At 39.0% G+C, this 19352-nt stretch overlaps 1 protein-coding gene across 9 annotated transcripts in view; it reads right to left on the reverse strand.

The window, feature by feature from the left end:
• CFAP43 (cilia and flagella associated protein 43) overlaps nucleotides 1-19352 on the reverse strand; it is a 56004-nt gene that overhangs the window by 2508 nt on the left and 34144 nt on the right. For all 9 annotated transcript variants that reach the window (XR_012085635.2, XM_020788961.3, XM_072995580.2 and 6 more), the window contains 16 exons: nucleotides 18974-19099; nucleotides 16786-16890; nucleotides 15841-15957; nucleotides 13628-13828; nucleotides 12797-13003; nucleotides 11934-12023; nucleotides 11767-11847; nucleotides 10832-10957; nucleotides 8438-8557; nucleotides 8250-8357; nucleotides 7780-7866; nucleotides 4748-4836; nucleotides 2304-2511; nucleotides 1568-1680; nucleotides 542-701; nucleotides 24-188 (listed from right to left, as the gene is read on the reverse strand). Coding sequence is in view for 8 of the 9 variants with exons in the window: in XM_020788961.3 (XP_020644620.3) it covers nucleotides 24-188; nucleotides 542-701; nucleotides 1568-1680; nucleotides 2304-2511; nucleotides 4748-4836; nucleotides 7780-7866; nucleotides 8250-8357; nucleotides 8438-8557; nucleotides 10832-10957; nucleotides 11767-11847; nucleotides 11934-12023; nucleotides 12797-13003; nucleotides 13628-13828; nucleotides 15841-15957; nucleotides 16786-16890; nucleotides 18974-19099 (2103 nt within the window). In the remaining variant the exon portion in view is untranslated. The remainder of the gene's footprint in view (nucleotides 1-23; nucleotides 189-541; nucleotides 702-1567; nucleotides 1681-2303; nucleotides 2512-4747; nucleotides 4837-7779; nucleotides 7867-8249; nucleotides 8358-8437; nucleotides 8558-10831; nucleotides 10958-11766; nucleotides 11848-11933; nucleotides 12024-12796; nucleotides 13004-13627; nucleotides 13829-15840; nucleotides 15958-16785; nucleotides 16891-18973; nucleotides 19100-19352) is intronic.

A 19352-nucleotide genomic window follows, 5' to 3' on the forward strand; every position in this document is an offset into this window, starting at 1 on the left:
TAGAATTTGGGATAACAACTTACAATCTGGTGATGTTTTGTAACATTCAGTTTTTGAATATCCCGAGCCTTTTGATTCAGATCTTCCATCTGCATCTTCATTTTTTTGTGTTCCCATTCCAACTGAAATATTCCTTTACGGAAATCTTTGCTTTCCACCATGCTTGCAATTTTCTTTTCTCCTTGGGCCTAGAAAGAGAAGACGCTCTTAAACCAAGATACAGTTTTACAATTTATTTATCTCTGAAATAAGCCAATATGGGTTTATAAAAACTCATGCGTAGTAAGAAATAGGAGACCAGGTCATGAGCTCTGTTGGTTCATTTATTTAATACAGTATCTGTGATTTTACAATATTTGCACATTAAATGCTTCTGCCCTATTAGTAGGAGTAATAGAAGGAAGGTAAGCGATGTGAGCAAAATGTCATTTAGAAGCCAAGCTGAGAGTCAGGTAAATTAGAGTTCCTTTGTAAATTCTAAGTTTGAAAATATGGTTTAGGCAATCTACAGAGGATCAGTACTGCTGAAACAAGTAGTTACCCGTATCACACTGTTCAATTCCTCAATAATGCTCCTGTTGATGAGAATAGCATCTGTGTAATCTGGTATTAAGTTGTCACCCTCTAGTTCCACTTGACCTTGTTTAAACAGAAACTGGACCATCAGATCTAATTGAAATCTCATCTTCTGCTCTCGAAGCCTATAAATGAATGAATGAATAAATAAATAAATAAATGTTTCCAGTAACTAAAATGCTTGTTTTAAATTCCTCTGTGATCACAAAAATCCAGTAGTGTTATTCCCCTAGTGGAGTGGACACTGCTGGTGGATCCAATTCCCCTTTTTCCTTTAAGCCTTCCCTTACATCCCCTAGTTTTATTTTAGAGGCTGTGGCCCTCCAGACGATATTTAAAGAGCATGTAAAGGCCGAAACAGAAATTCTCACTGTGTGAGTAGAAGCATTCATGAACACTTCAATCAGCCAATCATCTGTGGCGAGCCTCACTTTTACAAGTCTGAGATTGGAAGATATTTTTTTTTACTGCCCTTGGTAGAACAAGCTAGATATAATTTTCTCAGTGGGAAAATTTCAGATGATCACATAATCCAGCTATATTTTGAATACTGTAAAGAAGGTTGCACAATGAGCTGAAATGTACTTGTGGTATAAATTCTATATGTGTTGCAGGACTGGAAATACTAATTAGTAACAATTCTAATTTAGAACAGACTTTGATTTAGCTGTTTGTGCCTTCTGTGTGGCAGCTATATCCCATGGATATGCATATTTGCTTTCTCACAAGAGATATTTTATTTATTTTATTTTATTTATTTGATTTATACCCTGCCCATCTGGCCTAAAAGGCCACTCTAGGCGGCTAATCCCTAGCTATCCCTAGTTACCTACACCAATGTTTAACTAGAAACATGGGTAGGCATTGGGTAATATAGCCTTAAATCCATAATACTGTATAATTTGTGATTGCCTTTCAGATTAGATATCTTTGTACAGATTTATTTTTGAATGTTATATTTCCCAAAAGAAAAAGGAAAAAGTGAACTTGCAAATTGATCTCAGAGAAAATATGGTCAATATCTTTACGAATCTTCTCATCATCTTCAATTCGCTTCTGAAGAAAGGTCTGCATTTCTGCCAGTATCAGTGCTTTTTGCTTCATCTAACAAAGAAGAAGAGAGCCTTTTGAACATGTTTGCTTTGTAAATGTTGAAAGAACCTTTTGCTGAGACTATGAATATATGGCATGTCTTTAGCAGAGCTACATAAATGTAAAACCAGTATCTTATTGTTAGTGTCAACGAGAGAGCAGATCCATGATGAAGAACCACTGATTTAGTTGCTAAATAAGAAATCAACAATCTAGTCACCTGTGATTTTACCACCACAGTCTGCACATTTTTTAAGAAGACCTCAGTGGACAAAGCATACAATTGAAGAGATTCTTTGTAAATTGCAATGTAGGGGAGATGGAGGACAGCTTGGATCAGGACTATAGAACTAATGATGTTGAGTGTCAATGCCATGGAGCCTCCTCTACCAATCAATGACCCATTAGTATGAGTCACAGAAACCACAAGGAAGTACAAGTAATTTCCTGGGTGTGGCCTTTACATTATTAATTCTAGGAAGGATTAAAAAGGGAATGACTTACATTATGTGTTACCTTGCTATACAGTTCCTATCAGAGAAGTCCCAGGATTGTTGCACTTTGTGCAATAATCTAGATCTGAATATATTATTTGCATTTGAAAAAATAAGTGTGCTGGCAATAATTTTACATACCTGTTGTTCACTTTCTACTTTGGCTCGTCTAGTTGCACAGAAGTGTTCCCAATTGGCAAGGTCTAGACCTTCAGGTCTGTTTTCAGGATCATCCATTTCATCAATTGCTTTCATTAAATGAGCAAGAGCATCTTGGTAAACTTTGGCAGAGCCTGGCCGATCGCCATAGGGGTTCGCTGCATCCGCTTGAACCTTTGTCTTGAGAGCCCTTTTGTCATGGACCACAATTGACAAATAAGGATTAGATGTTTTCTGCTGTGTTATATATGCAACATAACAAGGATGCTAATAGTGTCACTTAATGTTTCTAGTTGTACTGTATTTCTATTGTGACATGTGTCCCTCTTCAACTGACATGAATTTTTTCTTTCTCAGCTTGTTTGGCTGAGGGCTGGTTTGTTCCTTACTTTTGTAATCGCCCAAAATTTAAAAATAACATATGAATAGGCTATGACAAGGGCTGAAAAGAACTTTGGTACTGGTTTTATTTAATTTTCCCTTCCTGGAGACATACTGTGGACATGAGGGGAACAGTTCTTCAACCTATGGCTTTTTCTAGTGACCGAATACTGTTTCATTTCAGTAATGCAAAGAGTAATAAAAATGCTAATATTTTCTATTTATCATACCAACATGGGAAGGTGGGGGTGGGGCAAGCCATAGTTACCTTGTACTTCAAACAACTTTGGAAGTGAAGATTATTTCAATAGTGAATCTTAATTTCTTTTTAAACTACTTGGGTGACATGGAGGAGACAGAAGATATTTCATAAGGCAATTGGTGCAACAAGATTTCGTGACTGCTCTACATAAATGTTGATTATCATTGCTTCTAACACATTTGCATTTGGTTACTTACTGCTTGAGGGTGAAAGAGGAGAGGGTGAAAGAGGAGAGTGCAAAAACCGGCCTGAAACTCAACATAAAAAAAAAAACTAAGATCATGGCCACTGGTCCCATCACCTCCTGGGAAATAGAAGGGGAAGATATGGAGGCAGTGACAGATTTATTTTCTTGGGCTCCATGATCACTGCAGATGGAGACAGCAGCCACGAGATTAAAAGACGCCTGCTTCTTCGGAGGAAAGCGATGACAAACCTTGACAGCATCTTAAAAGGCAGAGACATCACCTTCCCAACAAAAGTCTGAATAGTCAAAGCTATAGTTTTTCCTGTCGTGATGTATGGAAGTGAAAGCTGGACCATAAAGAAAGCTGACCGCCGAAGAATTGATGCCTTTGAATTGTGGTGCTCGAGGAGGCTCTTGAGAGTCCCCTGGACTGCAAGGAGAACAAACCTATCAATTCTAAAGGAAATCAAACCAGAGTGCTCACTGGAAGGACAGATCCTGAAGCTGAGGCTCCAGTACTTTGGCCATCTCATGAGAAGAGAAGACTCCTTGGAAAAGAGCTTGATGTTAGAAAAGTGTGACGGCAAGAGGAGAAGGGGACAACAGAGGATGAGATGGCTGGACAGTGTCTGCGAAGCAACCAACATGGATTTGACACAACTACGGGAGGCAGTGGAAAATAGGAGGGCCCGGCGTGCTCTGGTCCATGGGGTCATGAAGAGTCGAGCACGACTAAACGACTAAACGACGACAACTTACTGCTTGCTATGTATCTATATTTGAAGCATATTTTCTTGTATATTTGCTGGGCATGTTATACACATATTTACCTCTTTTCTTGCTAGATATGTGTGCTTGTACAATAGAGGAACTGGCCAGGGAATGGGCAATAGAAGTAAAATAAAGTTAACTGACTAGCAGTAGTTGCTTTCTATCAGTACAAAGAGGTGGGTGGGAAGAAATTAAATTACATCAAGGAGGTGGAGGCAGGGGAAGAAAAGTATGTTTTAACCTCACTTGTAACTACCATGACTTGCAAATTCCTTATTAAATACAAGGCTATGTCACATGCATTCATGTGTTTATACAGAAATCAAGACAATACCATTTAATTTCTATCAAAGCATGTATTTTTGTATTTTTACTCAGATTTACATGGATTCTCAAGTTGGTTGTTGTGCAGATTCCTCAGCTGAGATTGTAAACTATGGAACTGAATGAAATGAACAATAAAGCATCAGTTCAGGCAAACACAAGGATTTAAATCCAGGTGAAACTGTCACACTTTAGTCCCTTTGAAGTCTCTAGGACAAATTAATCATGAGATTCATGACTAAAAGCCTCACTGATTTTAGGGGGCCTACAACATGACTCTTAAGTCTGGATCCAAACCCATGTGTTTACCGGCATTGGCAATGTAAGCTGACTGTCCACAATAATGGCTCTGGTATCATGATTATTCTGTCTAGTTACTGCTTTTGAAAGCAGTTGAGTTAAGACAGTGTCAACTTCAGGAAGATATTTTACTTTGTGCTTTAAGAAGAAACACAAAGATTTTAAAGAAATAGTTGGAACTAGCAGGAAAAAAAAACTTACCTTGGTCGACGTTTGTAAAGTTTGAATAGTTGGTCAATATGATGAGTTGGAAGATCTGAAAATTCCTTTCTAAAGCCACGTTCCATAAGCTAACAGTAAAGACAAAAGGATAGCCTAATGTCTGTTGGAATCAAGTTTAATATACAGTATTAATACACAGTCATCCCAGTTCTGACATCCATGATGAAAATGATCTTTAAAACACACTCAAAGTTTAGATCAAGAACCACAGCTGGTTCAAGACATTTTGTTGCCTAATGTGAAGTGGTGGCATCTCTTCGATTTTACTTACAAAAGCTGACTGGGTGGCAGCTTTAGCACTAGTGCCCTCCACCACAATCAAAGACAACAGGCTAGCTTAGAGAATGAAAGAAAGGCTACACAAAACTATACTCTCTCTTCCATCACCTTAGTACTACTTTACAGTGCCTGCTGAGACAACTTGCCTAATGGTAGGACTCGTCCATCCTAGTGTCAAGGATGGTTCAATTAAACTTAATGGATTAAGCTTGTTAGTTGAAATCACTATTCACTCTTTCTTAGTGTACCCACATTCAGTACAGGGAATGCATAAATCCAGCTCTCTCATTTGTCACATTCAGTGAATGAAAATGACAGTTTGAAAAGGGAGAAGCTACTCTTATCTGTAGTCTTTGGGTCCTAGCTTATCAACAGCCTACATAAAAGGGTACATGACTATCATACTCCTCTCATCATGGGTAGGGACCACATGCTTTAAGAATGGCTGAACAAGGGTAGCGCATACTGACTTACTAATGAAATCTATGATGGTATTGACAGAATCCAGGGCTCTCTTTTCTACATACACAAAGCAAGGGGCCACTTTCCTCTCTGTGTCAGTTTATGCAGATAGGAGATGGACATAAAATTTGATTTTTATTTCAGATGGTCAGGCCAGCATTGATCTCACATTTCAGTTTTAAAAGAAATTTTCACCCAGTAGAATTATTTTTAAAAAAAGTTTTCAAAGAAGCCTGCTTCTATGTATCATGTATATGTAATTTTTTAAAAAAAGCAATGTGGCATTTTGGGAACTAACACATTTATTTCAGTTTAAAGTTCATACACTGCAGTCCATTTCCTCAGATACATGTAGCACAATTTTTATGCATTGTGCATCTGGTTGTGGGATAAAGAAATGAAGAGTCTTACTAACATAAATAATCAGCTTTATGTTGGTCACATAAATATCCTGGCCATAGGTAAAGTGTAAAGGATTCCATTTGATGAACTGATGGTTTTTTCTTGAATCAACTTTACCAAAGAAAATCACATTTATCTGTGCACAGGATTATGAAGAAAGTTGGCTGACTAAAATATGTAAGTCAAAATCCTTTTGCACAGTTATGCAAAAAGCATAACTTTTAGAATCAAATTCCTGTCAATCAAAAATCTCCATAGACATTATTTTCTGCATGCCATGTTGCATGACTTTGGGGAAAAACCAGTGTTTCCTAAAAATGTATACCAGCAGGGACCTTTCTTATTATATTTCGTAATATGTATATGCTTGTTTGATGAGAACATGAGGGATGGCCTTCCCAGTGGCTGCTCCCAGGCGTTGGAATGTACTGCCCCAAGAATCTAGGGTGGTCCCAGCCCTCTCATCCTTCCATCCTCAGACAAAGACCTTTCTTTTCAGGCAGGCTTTTAAGCAGGAAGTGGGGGTCTAGGAAACAATTTCAGAAATTTAGATATGTTTAAGCGTTTTTAAAAACATTTCTAAAATTGGTATTGATCTGGATCAATGTTTAATTGTTTTTTAATATAAATTTTTGTACAGTGGTGCCTCGCATTATGACGTTAATTCGTTCCAACGAAATCGCTGTAGAACGAAAACGTCGTAAAGCAAAAATAAAAAAGCCATTGAAACGCATTAAAACCTGGTTAATGTGTTCCAATCGGCTAAGAACTCACCGTCCAGCGAAAATCCTCCATAGGGGCGGCCATTTTCGGGTGCCTGTGCAGCGAAAAAACGGCTCCTAAACACAGCAGAGAGCCATTTTGAGCACCCGGTGGCCATTTTGAAAACACAACGATCACCTGTTTTGATCATCGGGAAGCGAAAATCGGTTCCCGAAACAGGGAACCAATCATCGCGCAGCAAAATTCCCCCATTCAAAACATTGTTTTTCGATCGCTTTTGCGATCGCAAAAACCTTGACGTAATGTCGATTTGTCGTTAAACGGAGTGCCTGTCTTGCGAGGCACCACTGTATAGTATTTCCACATTAGTGTGCAGTTTCAACTGTTGTGAGCTGCTTTGAGTCTCCTGTCAGGAGAAAGGTGATAGATAGATAGATAGATAGATAGATAGATAGATAGATAGATAGATAGATAGATAGATAGATAGATAGATAGATAGATAGATAGATAGATAGATAGATAGATAGATAGATAGATACATACATACATACATACATACATAGATACATAGATAGATACATAGATAGATACATAGATTAGATAGATTAGATAGATTAGATAGATAGATAGATAGATAGATAGATAGATAGATAGATAGATAGATAGATAGATAGATACATAGATACATAGATACATAGATACATAGATACATAGATACAGATTAGATAGATAGATAGATAGATAGATAGATAGATAGATAGATAGATAGATAGATAGATAGATAGATAGATAGATAGATGGGACAGAGAGAAAAGAACAAATATGACGACGACGACGACGACGACGACAACAACAACAACAACAACAACAACAACAACATCTTAGAACAGCAGAGCTGGAGGAACCCTATGGGTCATTGAGTCCAGCCACTGTCAAGCAGGCACAGTGGGAAATTGAATTCCCAGCCTCTGGTTGTGCAGTCAGATATCTGAACCACTGAGCTATCCAGCAGTTCACGAATGATCTGTAGCTTAATTAGTTGAAATACTTAAATACAGACCAATGTAGTCCAACAAAATTCAAAGGGTGCAGTGAGGCCTAAACTGACAGCCCCATCTGAACTGTTCTATGGATCTTGTTCTTACTTTGTCTTCAGCAATTAAGATGTCATAGGCCTCTCTGCAAGCGTCCACTTCTGCTCTGGCTGCCTTGACTGCTTCATTAGATTCTGCCTATATGGAAAAAAAAAGAGGACTGCATTTGGAACATAAGAAGGAAATGTTTCAATTTTATATAATACAGCTGGGAGTAATAAGAAATTTAATATGGAGAATACATTGACTATTTAGGTTATTTCATGTGCTGAGGTTGCTACTCAAGACACTATTTAGGATATCTTCAGTAGCAACTTTTGCACATGAACGTTTGCTTGCTTGCTTGCTTTGATTACAGGCTGGAGGGCCTAATACTCACTCCATCAGTTGAAACCATTGCCTTGACTGCTGGGAGATCTGAGGGATTAATGATTTGAAGAGGCACAGGAAGTTTTAAAATTCCAAAATACCAGGTTTCACAGAAAGTAGCAATTTTGTTAACTTCCAAAAATCATTCTTACTTTTTCTTTTCTCTTCTTATTAAGGTAGTGATGGAGCCCAGCTTCTCTTGTGCTCAGCTCTTCATCCAAAAGCAGTGAATAGAGGAGATTAGTTATTTTGAGTTCTTCCTATGAAAAGGTTTCAAAAGACCACTATCAGACCACTCTTTATAGGGAGGCAGAGGTGACCAATATATGTTGATACTCACCTGATATACAACCATCTCACAACTGACTTTTTTCTCGAAAAGCCTATTTACAATTTCATCAAATGCTTGGGTAGTTTCCTGAATAGAACCTTGAAGTTTCTTCAATTCAGTTTCCAAAATCTGTGAAAGAAAAAGGGCAATGTCTATAACAGGGAAGGCTGGATATAGATTACAGTTGAGAATGAAGTCTCACAAACTTTCATCTGTGCTTCTTCCAAAATCTAGACTTGTTGCTTTACAAGAAGAAAAGATTCTGGATGGTCAGAACAACACAAAATGTAAGAAGTTTGAAAGATTCAGGATCCAAAGACTGTGGCATTCTTTATGTCCAAAGTAGTCAATTATAAATCAAGCTGTGACTGGATAGTATTCTGAAACTCTACTATCCTATGGCCCTGCAGTCTGTGAAAAGTGGGGAGGAAAATGAGCAAAATGCAAGTGAGAAAGAATTTGGTTGCATGTTCTCTGTTTTGGTACTTCTACTAAATCTTAAAAGATGACGCTGTTAAGGTGCTACATTCAATATGCCAGCAAGTTTGGAAAACCCAACAGTGGTCAGAGGACTGGAAAAGATCAGCCTACATCCCAATCCCAAAGAAGGGTAGCACCAAAGAATGCCCCAACTACTGTACAATTGCACTCATTTCAAGGTTATGCTCAAAATCCTCCAAGGTAGGCGTCAGCAGTATGTGGACAGAGAACTCCCAGAAGTACGAGCTGGATTTCAAAGGGGCAGAGGAACTAGAGACCAAATTGCTAATATGTGCTGGATTATGGAGAAAGCCAGAGAGTTCCAGAAAAATATCTACTTCTGCTTCATTGACTATGCAAAAGCCTTTGACTGTGTCGACCACAGCAAACTATGGCAAGTCCTTAAAGAAATGGGAGTGCCTGACCACCTTATCTATCTCCTGAGAAAACTATACGTGGGACAGGAAGCAACAGTTGGAACTGGATATGGGACAAATGATTGGTTCAAAATCAGGAAAGGAGTATGACAAGGCTGCATATTGTCCCCTTGCTTAGTTAATTTATATGCAGAATACATCATGCAAAAGGCAGGACTGGAGGAATCCCAAGCCAGAATTAAGATTGCCGGAAGAAATAACAACAACCTCAGATATGCAGATGATACCACTCTGATGGCAGAAAGTGTGGAGGAATTAAAAGAACCTTGCAATGAGGGTGAAAGAGGAGAGCGCCAAAAACTGTCTGAAGCTCAACATCAAAAAAAACTAAGATCATGGCCACTGGTCCCGTCACCTCCTGACAAATAGAAGGGAAAGATATGGAGGCAGTGACAGGTTTTACTTTCTTGGGCTCCATGATCACCTCAGATGGTCACGAAATTAAAAGATTCCTGCTTCTTGGGAGGAAAGCGATGACAAACCTCGGCAGCATCTCAAAAAGCAGAGACATCACCTTGCTAACAAAGGTCCACACAGTCAAAGCTATGGCTTTTCCTGTAGTGAACAAACCTATAGGAGAACAAACCTGTAGGAGAACAAACCTATCCATTCTAAAAGAAATCAACCCTGAGTGCTCACTGGAAGGACAGATCCTGAAGCTGAGGCTCCAATACTTTGGCCATCTCGTGAGAAGAGAAGACTCCCTGGAAAAGACCCTGATGTTAGGAAAGTGTGAAGGCAAGAGGAGAAGGGGACGACAGAGGATGAAATGGTTGGACAGTGTCATTGGAGCTACCAACGTGAATTTGACCCAACTCCGGGAGGCAGTGGAAGACAAGAGGGCCTGGTGTGCTCTGGTCCATGGGGTCACGAAGAGTTGGACATGACTGAACGACTAAACAACAACAACAACTAAATTGCCCTACCTCAATACAGACCCAGAACACTATCTACTTGCAGTTTATCTAGTAACATAATCACAGAGGAATCATATGCCTCTGGTTCTCTGTGAATTCCTGTAATAATTATGTTGCTTCTGTGTCATACTGATAGAAATTGAAATAGATGACAAAAATGCCACTATAATTTTAAGTTGTGGGAATAGAAGGTGACTTAGCATAGCTGTTGCAAAATAAGGGCAGATATATCAACCAGAGTGTTTCCATCACAGAAAAGAAGCAAAAAATTGATTCATTCATATTCTTGAAACACTGTGGTGCTATTAATCTAATCTTGCTCAGTCCTTTTCACTTAAAATGTAGGCTGAGAATAAAATATAATAGTAGATTTCTATTAACCTGACGATAACAAAAACATGGAAAATGAGAAATGACTTAAATCTTCCTTTTGCCTTATCAGAGACAGCATAAATCCAATTATATTGGTCACACATGAGAAAATTTTATTTTAATTTATTTAAAGTAGATAAGAGGTTTTAAAGGACAGAAGTCTTGATAATCTTTCTTCTCATCTTATTCTTATTTACCTTTCGGTGTTTCTCCCTTTCTTCATTCAGTTCCTTAACTTTCTTCTCATATTCCTTATATATTTTTTTCTCCTCTTCATTCCAGAGGGCATCTTCTTTTGATATAAAAGCAGGTGCTGGAATCTCCTGAATATATAAAACAGATAGTTTCAAATACAGCACCAGATCTTTATTATTACAAGGCCTAAAGGATTTATACTTTCAGAATGTTATCTTCTGATGATCTCCAGTGACATAACTGGAAGTGTCAAAGAACTGCTGCTGTGCAGTAAATGAACTTCAATATGCTACCTCATACCTATGAGGAGACTGAAAGCTCCTGCTGTGCATTCAGTTGCTTTCAGCAGTTAAGAAATTGACTATCTGAAACACATCATATCTGTAATGTCTGTCTATGCCCTCAGTACCAATTTATATAAATGAAATACTTCCTAATATGGTGATTGAAACCAGATCAAGTAGGGCTCAGCAAGGCATTTTTAATTTAGGGTTATTTATAAGGCTGTATAAGTAAAGCAAGTCATAAGCTCACACTCCTACATCAAGAGATACAGCTTTTCCTTTGAAATAATGGGTAGCTGTGTGGTCAATACAAAATAAAACAAATACAAAAATAGGTGATACATCAATCCACAGCTGCCTCAGCTTTAACCATAAAACCATAAAACAACAACCATACGATTTCTTGGCTTAAATTAGGAGAGACGCGCCTGGCAAATTCCATCTCGCCAAGAATTTTTGGACTTTACATCTAAGAGTAACTTTCCTGGCATAATCCATTATGCTATGAACTTTCGAACTTAAAGTTCTTCACTCTGGTACACATCTGACAAATTGTTTTTTCACTCTACAGAAGCTCATGTGATTTTTAAGGCTCATGCCTATTTTTGCATTAGCTTTCACTTTAATTTAGTTTTGATAGAAATATCACTCGCCATCTTCAAAATATCTTCTTTTTTTATTTCAAGCACTCCATTCATCATGTCCATAAGGCCACGCTCTCTTGCATTATCCCCCTGAAACCAATGGAAGAATAAAAGATAAAGTTAAAATGGAGCAAATAGTTAAAGAGTAGAAATGTATATTAAAATAAAAATCAAACCTGAGCAGCAAGACGTCTTTTATGCTCGACCCTTGCCATAATTTTTTCTTTTGCTTTCTGCACTGGAGTCAAGTACTTTTCAACTTTGATCTGTTAAAGCAATGCATTCAGATTAAGGTTTTTTTTTTGGGGGGGGGGGTAATCAGATAAATCACTGTATCTTTACCCAATAAATTCCTCAAATTTCTGTCATTTATTTTTAAATCATCCGTCCATAACAATATTGTTTCCACAATGCCTGTGGAGCCTTCAGTAAGGAATGCATATTCAAGGCCACACTATAGACTGCATAGTGTCAATTATATGTTATATAAACAGGAGTCTACAGTAATTGTGGTTCATTGGCAAGGGACATCTGAAATAACTTAGTTGTTGGCTAAAAGACCATTGGGGAATCCCTGAGATTCAGAAGGGCAGCAATAAAGGAATTAGAAGAGATCATAAAGACAGACAAATGGGTCCTAGAAAAAAGTAAGCTTGAACTATCTCTAGACCAAATGCGAGATAGGCTGACTCCTAAAGGAAGCTGAAGCTTTGAGTTTACAAGAGCTGACCAGGGGTGTTGAAGACACTATATATAGTGATTTGCTTTATAGAGAAGAGGTGGGAGAGAGAGAGAGAGAGAGAGAGAGAGATCTTGCTTAATGATTGCCCCATTATGAAACAAAATAAGACATAGATTAAGGAGAGTTCTCATTCAAACAATTAGTTAAACATAGGTATCTATATGCACCAAGTCATGTACCCCTATAGTCTGCCCTGAATTGTTGTAACAAACATTATTGCATGTGTATATTCTTCTTTCAAGGGATGTAGGTCCTCAGAGTGTCAAGAGAGAATAATCTATATTTCAGATACTTAACCTCTGCATCTAGGACTGTCAATGCTCTTTCTGGTTTCTCATTATCTGCAAAAGTTGGCACCCATATCTCCTCATGTATATCCAGCTGTTTCAAGATCTCTGAGATCCTCGTGTTCCTCTCCTTCACACGTGCAATTTCCAGCTCTTTCATTCGACAAATGGAGTCAAACTCCATATTAAAAGCACTCTTCACATGGTGAATAATGTCCTAAAACAGCAAGCAGGAAGCTGAAAAAACTGACAATGGCATGTGATAAAAGCCCACGCTACATACTGACCAGCATCATATCAGAAGATAATACATGCATAAGAGATACTATGAAAGTGATTTTTGCAACTTTTGAGTAATCTGTCAGGCACCTAGGCACGCAACAATGCTGTAACCAAATGCATGATATGAGTATGTCTGAGTACACAACAGACACCCACAATGATTTTGCATACCATAACTTTAGGTTCATGCTTCACAAACTCAATAGGATTCTGGTGACTGATTTCAAAGTAGACTTCCTTGATGACTGCCAGCAGTTATCTCATACACCTTCAGGGATTCTGTTTTGCTTTTGCAAGTAAACTCCAACTTCTGGAATTGTTAACCATTTATTCAGTCACTTTTTATGGAAGCAGCCTCATTATATTGTTGTCAGTCCATTGTACCCCAGGGTACAGGACAAGGAACAAATTTAGCAAAATACTGATCAGGGTGGATCAGGATCTGCAGCAGCAGCTACTACTACAACACAAACAGCACAGTCTTTCTTTCAGAGATAGCCTGTCCTGAAAACATTGTTTGAAGAGTAGATCTGTTAAGAAGCAGATATGAATAAGATACCCGTATCAATATTATCTGACTGATCTTCTCCTCTCGAGTGTGCAATTCCATCTGATGGTACAAAACAGATGTATCTCCACCATAATGTGAACTAAGGCTCCCCACGAGAGTATCTACTTTTTCTTCTTCTTCCTCTGCCTTCTCCCCTTCCTCTTTAATCACTGATGGCTGTGACTCAAATTCAACAATCTTCTTTCGAAGCTGTATGTATGTATATATAAAACAGAACAAATTAGAATGCCAGTGCAAATAATGCAAGGATCGTCTACAATGAGGTAGGCAAAGTACTGTTCCAAGATCATCTTTGTTCTCTGCAAAATATAAACCTTTCATTGTAAAAATGGCAAATAGTGCATATAGAAGCCTCAGGGTCATGGCTTGCCACTTGAAGTCTATAGTCTCCTCCCCAGGCCTATTTAATTTGCCATTTTTGTGAGGTTTTTTTTGGACATGTCCATCAAGGGAATTGGGGTAGCTGAGACCTGCGAAGGCCAAAAAGGCCCCAAGGCTCTCCAAAGTGCTGATTCTTCATCTGAAATATGTATTTATGAATTTTACACTAAACACTTTAGGAATTAAAACCACAAACAAACTCTGTAGGAAGGAGGTGTTATTGCGACAAAATTCCATGCAAGAAAGGGAGGTATGAATAAATAAATAATCTGAAGTTTATATAATTCGGTGTTTTTCTATAACTCAAACTGGAAGAGATTTCTAAAGCACTTTAAAAAACAACTAATTTGTTGAAGTATATATATTTATTTGTAAATTATTATTATTCATCTGATGCATGCCTCAGGCAACAGAAGTTTGTAGCACAGTTTTGTGGTTGAATTTAGAATTCTTTTAGCAGACTTTGGATATGGGGGAAATGCAGAACTGTAGGGAACTACAAGAAAGCAAAATGGACTAGAATTTATTGTATCTCAAAAATATAATGTTATTCACATTGTTATTAACTTCACTACTGTTTCAAAAGTAAATAGCAACTTTTGAAGAGGGAAGTCAGATTGGGGTCCATGTCATATGGACATGAAGGCTTCAACCTCTTGCCCCACCCCCAAGTGCTAATGGATTGGAAGTGTGTCTGCTATGTAATCCTGAGTGGATTACAGGTGCCTTTCCCCTCACATAATTTTGATTCTGAGTGGGTCCTCTACAGCTACTTTTTTTTAAATTAACACAATTAGATACTGCAGAAATAATGTCAGTACTATTTTGGTCCTTAAGTCTTGCTGCTACATATCTTTAAGTGGTACGTAAAAATACAAAAAAATTCAAACTGTGTAAAAACTGCCAAGCTCTGTAGCATTACTTCATCACCACTGTGGAAACTCTCTCAGATAAGATGAAGATTCAAGGAAATATGTTCTGACAACAAGGAATCGTTAGTAATCAAAACAGCAGGAAACTCAGAGCATCTATCAAGTACAGAGTCTCTGAATTCTATATATTATGTGGTCAAAGTACAGCATAGATCAGGGGTGTCCAACCTTTCACCTTCCCTGGGCCACATTAGAAGATGAAAATTTGGTTTGGGCCACACATACATTTGTTTTGGGCCGCATGCTAGCCGTCCTCCGCAGCCCTGCTCCAAGTGCGCTTATTAGCAGCTGCAATCTCAGACAGCAGAGGCTGCCAGCTTCAACTCGGATGGCATTATGGGGCTGGGAGGGGGTCCACCTATTGACGGCAACGGCACAATGCAGTCACACAGCCCCCTTCTCTCCTCCCCTCCTGCTCTTTCCTTCCTTCCCTCTCCCCCCCACCATTGTGACGTGCCCCAGCTGCATTCCGGCCGCAAGAGCCGGCAGTGTAACTTGAAACTTTGGAATTTTTTAAAAAATAAAAAATTGCACTGGGTTGCATTATGAGCTGACCTGGGCCGCATGCGGCCCTCAGGCCGCAGGTTGGACAAGCCTGGCATAGATAGTTATATTTCATAATACCATTCTTTTCCAGGTCTCTATCTTGCGATCATATTGCTATGATCCATGATCTATATTGCTAAATTATCCTATTAGTATGGGACAAAAACAGATAATTGGCCAAGATAAAACTCAGTAACAATTTATGAGAACTGAGGCTTTAGATGTACAGCTTGACTTTGTTCAATTTACTGTACTTAATTTAATATGGGATATAGAAGAGTGCTATTGTACAATGTACAAAAGTGGATGAGGGAATTTTTAAGAGCTGAAAGGAGATTCCACCTTTAGATCTGTTGCTTCAATCTTCTTTAAATACAGAATTCTCTTTAGCGTTTGCTGTTCTTCCTCACTCTGTTCTTTCATAGGGTAATTGTGGACTTCACAGGGTGAGTGGAAAGTCTATGAAAAAAGAAGAAAATTTCTGCAGTATCTCCTGTTACTTATTTTTCCTCACAATATTTCACATCCACATTTGCAAAGCAGTTGCTGTCCTTGTTCTTTTTGCTGCCACAGAATAGAGTCCTCTGGAAAGTCTAACAAATTTATAACAGCATAATTGAAACTAAAGTGTGGTAAAGAAAGACACAAATTAATTGTCTTCAAGATGAATAGAACACCTAATTGGGCCTTTATTTCTAAGGATGAGCTGGCTGGATAGCTCAGTGGTTTAGGTATCTGGCTGAGATTGGCAGTTTGATTCTCTACAGTGCCTCCAGGGAGAAGGGCCAGCCTGTGCTGTAATGGGCAAGCTGCACAGTCCAAGGGAATGGTAACCACTTCTGTGTATTTCTGCCCAGAAAACCCTAAAAAGGGTTGCCATAAGTCAGAAATGACCTGACGGCATGCAGTTATTATTATTTCTAAAGATTAAATCTAAACTAAATAAACTGAACTTATTCCTGGTGAGACCAAAGTAAAAAAGTTAGTCATGACCATTACATCATTACTTTCTATGGGAATCAACCAACATGCACCTGGATTAAAAATTTTACAGAACCATGCATTGAGTTGCAATGTTACCTCATAATCTCAACAGTAGTAATATGCCATTGGTTGAACTAAAGAAAACCAACTTACTACATGTATACACACCAATAGTTTGGTATGGAGAGATGGATTCTTTACTGAAAAGCAAGAATTAAGGACATCACAGCATATAATCTTATTAATGCAACAACAGTTTTCATGGCAACTTCCCTATCAGTCATGGCACTGAGGTTACCTTACCTTGACTGAGCGTCCTTTAACAGACATTGCATCCCAGCACTCTTGTTTGATGATTTCATGTAAATAGCTATTAGCTAAATTTTCCATTTCTATATCCTTTCTTACCTGTTTCATAACAAAGAAAACAAATGAGATGCATACACATTCCATTGAATTTTACTGCCACTTGGATATATTCTGTTTTCAGTAGTGCTCATCTGAAAACCTTAGTTATCCTAGTATTTCTAAGTTGTTGAAATCACTCCAAGCATTAATCTCATTATCAATTCATGGAAATGGACACTGGAAATACAAAAACTCAATCAAGGAATTTAATGGACTACAATATCTACAGTATATCACAAGAGTACACCCCCTCACATTTCATAAATATATCAGTATATCTTTTCATGTGACAACACTGAAGAAATAACACTTGGCTACAGTGTAAAGGGACGAGGTGGCGCTGCGAGTTAAATCGCAGAAGCCTCTGTGCTGCAAGGTCAGAAGACCTGCAGTTGTAAGATCTAATCCACATATCAGAGTGAGCCCCCGTCGCTTGTCCCAGCTCCTGCCAACCTACTGGTTCGAAAGCATGCAAAAATGCTAGTAATAATAGGTACCACCACATTATTCCATGTCTAGTCGTGCTGGCCACATGACCATGGAAGATTGTCTTTGGACAAATGCTAGCTCTATGGGTCAGAAACGGAGATGAACATCGCCCCCTAGAGTCAGACACGACTGGACAAATTGTCAAGGAGAACCTTTACCTTTACCTTACAATGTAAAGCCGTGAATATACAGCTTGTACAACAGTGTAAATGTGCTGTCCCCTCAAAATAATACAACACATAGCCATTAATGTCTAAACCGCTGGCGACAAAAGTGAGTACACCCCTAAGTGACAATGTCCAAATTGGGCCAAGTAGTTGTTGTCCCTCCCTGGTATCATGAGATCCATTAGTGTCACAAGTCTCAGGCGTGAAGGGGAGCAGGTGTTACTGCTCTCACTCTCTCAGACTGGTCACTGGAAATTCCACATGGCACCTCCTGGTAATAAACTGAGGAACTGAAAAAACTAATTGTTGTTCTACACAAAGATGGCCTAGGCAATAAGAAGATTGCCAAAACCCTGAAACTGAGCTGCAGCATGGTGGCCAAGATCATACAGTGGTTTAACAGGACAGGTTCCACTCAGAACAGGCCTCACCATGGTCAATCAAAGAAGTTCAGTGCCTGTGCTCAGCGTCATAACCAGAGGTTGGCTTTGGGAAATAGATGTATGAGTGCTTGCCAGCATTGCTGAAGAGGTTGAAGGGGTGTGGTGGGGGGGTCAGCCTGTCAGTGCTCAGACCATATGCCGCACGCTGCATCAAATTGGTCTCTAGGGCTGTCATCCCAGAAGGAAGCCTCTCTAAATATGATGCACATGAAAGTGTATACGTTTTGCTGCAGAGAAGCAGACTAAGGACATGGATTTCTGGAACCATGTCCTGTGGTCCAATGAGACCAAGATAAACTTACTTGGTTCAGATCGTGTCAATCGTGTGTGGCGGCAACCAGGTGAGGACTACAAAGACAAGTGTGTCATGCCTACAGTCAAGCATGGTGGTGGGAGTGTCATGGTCGGGGGCTGCATGAGTGCTGCTGGCACTGGGGAGCTACATTCCATGAATGCCAACATATACTGTGACATATTAAAGCAGAGCATGATCCCCTCCCTTCAGAGACTGGGCCTCAGGGCAGTATTCCAATATCATCACGACCCCAAACACATCTCCAAAACGATCACTGCCTTGCTAAAGAAGCTGAGGGTAAAGGTGATGGACTGGCCAAGCATGTCTCCAGACCTAAACCCTATTGAGCATCTGTGGGGCATCCTGAAATGGAAGGTGGAGGTGTGCAAGGTCTCTACACCAGCTCTGTGATGTCATCATGGAGGAATGGGACTCCAGTGGCAACCTGTGAAGCTCTGGTGAACTCTTATGCCCAAGAGGGTTAAGGCAGTGCTGGAAAATAATGGTGCCACACAAAATATTGGCACTTTGTGCCCAACTTGAACATTGTCCCAAACCAATTTTAACATTTCTGTTAAATTTTAACATTTTTTCCATTTTTCACCCTCTACTAGTTAAGAGTTTGTCCAGAATTTCCTTATAGCCTTTCAGCAGCCACATTAAACTGTGTCCCCATAAGATGACCATACCCTTTCAACTTCTGCTTCACTGTGCACTTGCTGTTTCTCTTGGTCTTCAACGTCCAGATTGAATTCCTGTTGATCTAGCTTCTCAATTTTAGGTGCCATTGAATTTTCAAACATCATTTCTTGAATCTATTTTTCGAATGAGAAAGTAAATTAGCGAAGGAGGCATATATATGTATGTAAAATATGCCTTTCTTGGCTGTCTAGGCACATAACAACAACATGGCTAAGAATATTGGCTGTATACCTCATTGAGATAGATAGCTTGCTGTGAAGCCAGAGTTTGGGAATTTGATTCCTGACTATGTTTTCTGGGAGAAAAACTAGCCCGTATAGTCTTAGGCAATCTGCACAGTAGCAGGGTGAGAAAGAAATGCTAAGC

The sequence above is a fragment of the Pogona vitticeps genome, chromosome 3 (assembly GCF_051106095.1).
Source record: "Pogona vitticeps strain Pit_001003342236 chromosome 3, PviZW2.1, whole genome shotgun sequence".
Lineage (NCBI taxonomy): Eukaryota > Metazoa > Chordata > Lepidosauria > Squamata > Agamidae > Pogona > Pogona vitticeps.